This window comes from Apodemus sylvaticus, chromosome 1, assembly GCF_947179515.1.
Source record: "Apodemus sylvaticus chromosome 1, mApoSyl1.1, whole genome shotgun sequence".
Taxonomy (NCBI): Eukaryota; Metazoa; Chordata; class Mammalia; order Rodentia; family Muridae; genus Apodemus; species Apodemus sylvaticus.
The window spans coordinates 30,050,695-30,059,729 of record NC_067472.1 but is presented as its reverse complement, the minus strand read 5'-3'; the positions used below and the strand labels follow the sequence as shown (position 1 = coordinate 30,059,729).

The 9,035-nt window shown below is 36.4% G+C and overlaps 1 protein-coding gene across 2 annotated transcripts in view; it reads right to left on the bottom strand.

Moving 5' to 3' along the window:
• Positions 1-2,533: 2,533 nt before the first annotated feature.
• Positions 2,534-9,035, bottom strand: part of Asah2 (N-acylsphingosine amidohydrolase 2) — an 81,868-nt gene continuing 75,366 nt past the window's right edge. For both annotated transcript variants that reach the window (XM_052172564.1, XM_052172569.1), the window contains 2 exons: positions 7,579-7,667; positions 2,534-2,796 (listed from right to left, as the gene is read on the bottom strand). In XM_052172564.1, the coding sequence (XP_052028524.1) occupies positions 2,607-2,796; positions 7,579-7,667 (279 nt within the window). In that variant the 3' untranslated portion in view covers positions 2,534-2,606. The remainder of the gene's footprint in view (positions 2,797-7,578; positions 7,668-9,035) is intronic.

Genomic DNA, 9,035 nt, shown 5'->3' with positions numbered 1-9,035 from the left:
ATTGCATCTCATTACAAATCACTTTACCCAAACATTTTTGTCTAAGTATAATTCTTAATTTATTATTAAATATAACCTTGAATGCTGACAGTTTTTACAGAATGTTCATCAAAAGACAAAACAAAAAACAAAAACAGACCTGGAAAAGGAATTACTCTAGGCTTTCTGATGGAATCACGGAATCCTTGAAATCAGAGCAGGCAAGGCACAGCACAGTAAAGCACAGACAGTTGACCGTGATAAACAAATCTTTCTCAGAAACAGTACTCTCACCAACCCATCCAACCACTTTCCACGTTCAGTGACCTTTTCCAGAGGTTCCTCCATGTATTTTGGCTCCATGAAGCTATTTCCAGACAGAGACATAAACAAGATCTGTGACTTTAGATGAACTGACCAGATCAGTTATCTAGTGAGGTTCCTTTATGCACAGGTAAGTAAGTCACTATGGTTGGATAATGCAGGGACCTGGTTGGATTTTTTTACAGATTGCATACACTAGAAGCACACAGGCTAGAAGAGATTAAGTCTACTGGGAAATTATGTTTCTGTGATTTATTTCCATGCAGGGCTGGGCACATAGATCACTAGTGATGTAATAGTCACTATGGCATAGTTACCAGTGAGAAAGGAGAAACTCCTACTCAGACTTTGAGAAAAGCTTCACTGGGGAGAATGGTGGTGAGAAATGAATCCTTGTATAATCCTTGTATTGTTTTGGGTCATGAGAAATAAATTTTAAACAATACCATGTGTGCATGCATATGTATGTGTTCATGGGTATGTGTGTGTGTATATACATATGTATATGTGTATGTATATGTATATATAGTTTTGAGATCAACTATTTTGAACCTTTATACTTAATAGGGTGTTCCATCAGGAGACATGTTTACAACCCTTGAAAATCCTGATCAGTTTATTCTTCATCAGTTAACATCCATAGAACTACCGAGTAGGAAATGGAGTCACCAAACACGCTCCAGGTGCCTTTTGATTCAATCTACAATGTGTAAGTAGGTAAACCATAGGGAAATAAACAATGGTTTACTTTACCACTATTGTTTTTTAAACAAGTGTAGTTTTGAAGTAAAGATTGGTTTTCTCCTGAAATGCATACTCTTTTTTTTACCTAGCTACAAAAATATGATTGGGTTTCAAAAACTGACTTTACTAGTTAAGTAATTTTAAATGCAGCTAGTACTTTCAGAGAATTCACGCCACACTGTCCCATTTCCCTCATTAGACTATCTAGATCATAATTTCTAATACATTACATTCAGATTAATATTTTAAAATTGTTTGGGGACTCTTTCCTCCCAAATCAGAATACCCAGCCTGGAAAACACAAAATGGAGACATGTACATTTGTAATTTTCAAACATCTCTCCAGAATTTATATTTCTGGCAGAATATTTTATCCTTCAAAGGAATCATCTACCCAATCATCTCAATGTGGTATCTGTAATTGTGAAGACCCAGGAATGAGCACAACATTGGATATGTAGGCTTAAATAATGATTCAATGATTCGAAGGAATCATAAGGGAGTGAGCAGCTGATAAAAGAACAGATACGTTTAAAACTTCCCCTTTGGATGACTACATTTCCAGCCTTAACACTTTTGTTTTAAAATCTACATTCAAGGCAAAGCTTTGTAGTGTGAGGTACATTTGATTGGTGAAAACATTTAAAAATCATTTAGAGTAAATGTTGGGAGGAAGAGGCGTGACACAGCAGGATAAGGACACTTTGAGGAATACAAGGCATAAATCAAAGCACTGTAAGTGATATTCGCATAGTTGAACTCTGGAGGCAATTCCAGAAATGATCTGAGCATAAACAATAACCCTGAGCCAGGCAGATCCATTCTAAAGTGACTGATCGGAAGGACTATGCTTGTTTGAATGTGAAAACAAAACAAAAACCTGGCATGCTAATTTTCTGGGTATATTTTAGATGGGCTCAAATATTTGTAGTAAGGTTACATGGTATTTTGTAAATGTAACTAGGGAAAAATATATAATAACCTTATTCTAACCTAAAGAGAATTAGACCTCCATTTTCCTCTCTGTAAAATCAAGTATCATTTTAGAGGACTTCTAGAAAGTTCTCTGGCGTTCTCATTTAATACATCTATAAATAAATAGGATAGACATCATTCACATATCTTCACATACTGTCATTATATTTCAGGGATTTCATATTAGAGGGAATTATCTCTTAAACAACCACAGAGTTTCAAGGAAAATCATGCTTTAGGATAAAAATCACAAGGTATATGGTTGCCAGTGACTCTTCTCTCATATTCTCTTGCTCACTAATCTCTCTCTCTCTCTCTCTCTCTCTCTCTCTCTCTCTCTCTCTCTGTCTCTCTCTCTCTCCCCCTCCCTCCCCCTCTCTCTCTCTCTTTCTTTCTCTCTCCCTGTTTGTATGTATGCACATAATCACACAACACAAACACACACCTCTTTCCCATTAGCTATAAATGATCTGTCCCTCAAACAGAGACAATTACAGAAATTAAACTGGTAGTTCACATTTGTGTGAAATCGCTCTATCATGTGCACAGAGAAAAGCTTTTCTTCAGTATTTGTCAACTTTTCACTAAGTAGTGACAACTTCAAAAGGAGAAGAAATTCCTTCAAATGCTAGTATGACAGCAGGCTTCAGAAGTTCCTGCTTCCGATTGTGTCCAAAATATCTGATTCTGTAGATTCCAGGGTGGGCAGTATCTGGAATATGCCAGTGTATTGTTGAATTGCTCAGACCCAGGATTCCCTTGTGCCAATAAAACCTGTTAACAGAAAACAAACAATCAAAAATATAATATTGTTCTTTAAAATGTGTGATTTTTTTTCATCCTACAAGCCCCAGCCTCTTTCCTGCCAGGTGGCTTCAACCTGCCAATACAACATTTAACCTGCAGGCCCAACCTGCAGTGCCCATCTTATGCCAGAGCCTTGCTAGGTAAATTCACCCTTCTAACATCTTCAGTCCCCATATCTACTCTGAGTCCCACATCTAATGTCCCAGCCTAGGCTAGTCAGCCACATCCATCTGGCCCATAATCCCCAAGCTTTGGAAAGGATGTGCGCAAGTCCAAGTTCCCCTCCTACCACTTGATTCTATCACACCTGCACTATGGACCACTTTCAGGTTCAGCCCAACTTGGACATCATATGCTCTGTCCCATCCTGCTTATGACCACATTAGACATAAAACCACCTGAAGAAATCCACATGCCCATGTCTTATCACAAATACACAATCAATGTGAAAGAGCAAGACAGTTTGTCCTTCTCTGAAATTCAGCAGTCCTATAGAAATGTTCTCCAATGATAATTACATGGGTAAACCCCAAGACATGATGTTTGAAGACCAATCATTAAGGTCATCCAAGAACCCAAAGACTTTAAAGAAGACACAAAGAAAAAAAAAACCAATGAACTTAAAGAGAATGGGTGCCTGAGTGATGCTCAAAACACCACCACCACCACCACCACCACACATACACACACACACACACACACACACACACAAATAATGAAGATGATCCAAGACTTGAATGCTGAATTCAATAAATAGATTGAAGAGAACTCAAGCTAAAGATGGAGATGGAGCTGATAATAATCTGAAAACCAAGAAAAAACTCAAAGGAAAACTTTACTAGTTGAATGAATAGATCAAGGAGAATATAGAATATTAGAACTTGAAAGTAAAGGCATTAGACCACACTAGCAAAGTATATGAAAAAAGGGGGGAAAGAGCAACCAAAAACTATGAAATAACAGAAAAAAGAACATATTTTCAAATTGTAGGCATGATGAAGAGAATTTCATGTCAATGGAACAGACATGATGTTCAAAAGATAATAGAAGAAAACTTCCCCAGACTAAGGATATAAGGATATATAAGGACTGGTATAGCTAGAAGAACCACACAGAGCACAAATAAACAAGACCAGTAATGGAACACACTATGGCATATCATTGTCCAAACACTAATATAAAAAGCAAAAGGCGAGTATCAAAAGATGCAAGGGAAAACACACACACTAGTCACACATAAAGGAAACCCCAGCCTTATGACATCGGAATTCTCAAGGCTAACTTCGAAAACCAGAAGAGTTTGAAGCAATTCATTCCAAGTTCTAAAAGGCTGTAAGTGCCAACCTAGATTACTAAACCCAGAAAAATCTATCTGCCATAGAAGAATGGAGAAAGAAAACCTTTCCAAAATACAAAAAGCCTCTTGTTCACTAAACCAATCCTAAACAGAATACCAGAAGCAATACTTCAGATTCAAGAGAGGAATAATCATAGCCAAGTGGTAGAAAGAGAACAGATAAGGCTATAATTACTGATATAGAAATTACATCTAATAGCACAGCCAACAAAAAGCAACAAAATGATACTATACAATCAGCATACACAAGTTCAACAATAACTTTAAATATTAATGGCTTAATTCTTCAGACAGAGGCTTGCTGAACAGATTAAGAAACACAATTCATCTTTCTGTTGCCTATAAGAAACTTGTCTCATCTTTAAAGTTAAAGGATAAAAAAAATTTCTCAAGCAAATGGGACATGGAAATCAAGCAAACATTTCTTTCCTAGTGTCTGTAAAAATAGACTCTGTACTAAAACTAACCAGAAGAAATAAATAAGGACCCTTCATTCTAGTTGAGGGAATGACTAACCAAGAAGACATTATAATTTTAAATTTATATGTAGCAAATTCTAGTTCACGCAATTAAAAAAAATCATAGAACTGGAATTAAAGACACAGATTAACAACAAACAAATACTACATGGCAATTTTAATAAACCACTGTCCCCAGTACACAAGCCATTTGTATCAAAAAGAAAAGAAAAGAAAAGAAAAATATCAGAATTAAATGACATCACTCATCAAATAAACTTAATGAATATCTACAGAATACCCCATAGACACACCATAGACTATACACTCTACTCAGTATCCCATGGAAGTTTCTCTAAAACAGACCAATCACTGGGATGCAAAACAAATCTTAACATATTCATTAAAACTAAAATAATGTCATGTATTCTATCTAACAACAATGCAATAAAAGTTAACAAACAATGCCATCAAGTTTCTAGTAAGTACACAAATTCATGAAGATTAAACAACTTATTTCTGCTTGATGAATGTGTCAAAGAAGAAATAAAAAAAGAAAAAATTTAAATACCTGCAACTAATGGAAAATTAAACACAACAAAAACTCTAGGACATATTAAAAGAATATATATATATATATATATATATATATATGAATCTGGTATGGTGGTGCACACCTTTGATCCTAGCACATGACAGGCAGAGACACATGATTGTGTGAGAGCTTGAGGCTAGCCTGGTCTACATAGTGAGTTCCAGGATGGTCAGAGCTATGTAGATAAACCCTGTCTCAAAAAAGGAAAACAACAAAACAGAAAGAGTACAGATAAATGACTTAATGATTAATGTCAAACTTTTGGAAAAGCAGGAACAAACCCAAACCCACTTAGATGGCAAGAAATAATAAAAACCAGGGCTGAAACCAATTAAGTAGAAACAAACAAACAAATCTAAAGTCAACAAATCTAAAAGCTGATTCTTTGAGAAGATAAACAAGATCAACAGACTCTTTGATCAACTAACCAAGAGGAGGGAAGGAGGAAGGAAGGAGGGAACAATTAAAATTAATATTTAATGAACAAGGAAACATTACAATAGACACCAAAAGAATTTAGAATATTCTAAGGGAATACTTGAAAATCTGTACTCTATTGAGTTACAAAATGTTAAAAAAAAAAGGGGGGGGACAAATTTCTAGATTTTGTAAAATCACCAAAATTAAACTAATTTATGAAGAGCTCAACAATTTAAACAGATGCAAAAATGAAGAGAGTAAAAGAATAATAAGTCTTTTATTTAGTCTTCCAACTAAAAAACGAAAGATCCAAGGCCTGCAGAATTCAGTATTAAACATCTATATCCAATCTTTCTCAAACACTTCAAAAAGAAAGAAAAACAAAAACAGAAAAAGAAGGAGTCCTCCTAAGGCAGTTTGAATATGTTTGGCCCAGGGAGCTGCACTATTTGGAGGTGTGCCCTTGTTGGAAGAAGTGTGTCACTGTGTGTCATTATCATCCCTTGATAACAATGGACAGAACCTCTGAACCTGTATGCAAGCTCCAATCAAATTTTGTCCTTTTAAGAGTTGCCTTGGTCATGGTGTCTGTACACAGCAGTAAAACCCTCTACCTAAGACACCTTCCAAACTCCTTCTAAGAAGTCAACATCATACCAATACCAAAACCAGATAAAAACACAATGAAACAAATGAAAACAACAGGCTGATATCCCTGGTGAACATAGATGTTTTAAATCCTCAATAAAACACTACAAACCAAATATAGACACATATCAAAAAGATTATCCACCACAATCCAGTTGGCTTTATCCCCAAGATTCAGGGATGGTTAAACATACCTAGCATAAGTCAATAAATATAATCAATCACATAAATAAACTTAAAGGCAAAAAAAATGTCATGATCATCTCAATAGATACAGAACATGCTTTTGACAAAAATGAACATACCTCATGATAAAAGTCCTAGAGAGAGAAGTACCAGGGGAATATACCTCAACATAATCAAGGCTATAGATGGCAAATCCACAGTGGACATCATCCTAAATGGAGAGAACTTGAAACAATCCCACTGAAATCGGGAATTAGAAAGGGCTGTCCACTATTGCACTCACTTTCAATATCATGTTCTAACTACTAGTTAGAGCAATAAGGAAGAGAGAGAAATCACATAAATACACATGGAGGAAAAAGGAATCAAGTTGTTCCTCTTTGTAAATGATATGTTATGAGACATAAGAGATGCCAAAATTTCATCAGATACCTTCTTAAAACAATCAACAATTTCAGCCATATGGCAGTGTATAAAATCAACTTACGAAAATCAGTAGCTTTTCTAAACACCACCAATAAACATGCTGAGAAAGAGATCACAGACACATTCCCATACACAACCATACATACAACAGAGTCAAAGGAAATAAAATATTTAGGAATAAACCTAAGCAAGAAGGAGAAGACCTCTACAATGAACTCTACAGAATCATCTCAACTCCTTCGCCCAGTTCACTTCTCAACCACTTTCCAAAAATGCTGACTATTCTTTCCAGGAATCCCTGTGGCCCATGAAAAACAAAGTTCACAGAAGCTGAATGGGGCCATAGCTCAGAGATACCGCGCCTTCTTACTATGTGTACCAGACTCTAGATTCTTCCTACTACACTGCTAAAATAAAAGCCAAAGAATGGCAGCTAGCACCTCATTGGTACCTAATCCTAAAGAAACCTGCACTATGCTGCTTCCAATCAAGACAGTCAAAGTGAGGCCTTATTAATCAGTTCAATGTGGCCAGAAGGAGCCTTGGGAATTTGGTATGATTAATATTATATATTGAGAAGTCTTTTAGTTTGTCCTTCCTACATTGCGAAGCAACTATTTTCAAAGCTTCTGAGACAAATGATCAATAGACATGTTTACCTCGTCTCCCAGGAGGCATCGTTATACAGTATCTGCCAGTCGGCTATAGAGTCCTCATATTTCTCCACAGTGAGGAAGGTTTGATGGGTCTGAAATACAATTAAGATCACTTATCAAGCTCAAGCAGTTAGAGAGATCTGGTCTGCATTCTCTATCCTTGCTACACAGCAACCCACCACCCATGCCTGCTGTGCGCGCACACACACACACACACACACACACTAGGATTTTACCCTTTATGCAGTGTCTTCAGAATAATAGTTTACCCTCCCGCAAATAAAATGTAAGTTTAGGAATTTTAAAGAAGTGTAATCATGGTGTTCACAGCAAATTAGAGCTGAAAAGAAATTTAACATGAAATGAGATTTTAAAAAGACTTAAGTCAAGATTAAGAGTGAAAGATTTTCTCTAATCAGCAAGGAAATGGGACTTCAACTCTCTCTGTCTTTGGGTAACTGAATTCTTAGTTACCATGCCTTCCTAAGTCAAATGGGTGAAAAACTTATAAATTGCCCCTGTCCTAGGGTTCTAAAGACATATCTATTAATAATAGATGCCTAGAAACTATAATATAAACAGAGTATATTTCTATACTGAAAGCTAACTAATAAAGCAGTTTGTTTCAGACCAAGAGTCCAGCCTCAAATAAACCAAAGATTTGAATAATATGACAAGCTAATAAATAAAAATGGCCACAAGTGTCCACTACTATCAAGACTTTTATACTGCCTCCCTTATAGAGAGGCCTTGTGGGGGCAGTGGAGATGGGTCAGTGGCTTGCTATGGAAGCACAAAGACCAGAGTTCACATGCACATGGCAGAGGTGCCCATAATCCCAGTGCTCGGAGGGTGGAGACTGGTGGACCCCTGAAGCTTACCCACTCACCACCTTAAGGCTCTGAGTTCAGTCAGAGGCTCTGGTTCAAAAGATAAATAAATAGAGAGCAAATGAAGGAATCAATGCTGGTCTTTGGCCTCTATGTGCACATGCCCACAGCACACATGTGTGCACACATCTATGTGAGCACACACACAAAACAGGAGCTGTGTCTAAATTACTCTTCACAACCCTTTATTCCTGCCATTTACAAGTCTTCATATAACTTTGATAAATGAATTACTTATTTCTATTTTGGTCATGTCATTGTTTAAAACAATTCTCCAATTATTCAATTGATAGATGATATTTTAATAAAGAAGGGCTTATAGTCATGATAGCTAATCTGCACATTCAGGGCATAATGGCATTGAGAGAGAGGGATCAGATAAAATAGTAGGTATGTTGGTCGCTAATAACTAAGTCTAGAACACAGATTGGAAAACATACCTAGGTCTCCAAACTATCAGGGGCAAAGCTTGTGTTAAGCTTGTTTTCCCTACCTCCCTATCATAATCTCTTACAGGTACAATTCACTACAAATTGAATGTTCTACCACTGTGTTTACTTATGCACAAAG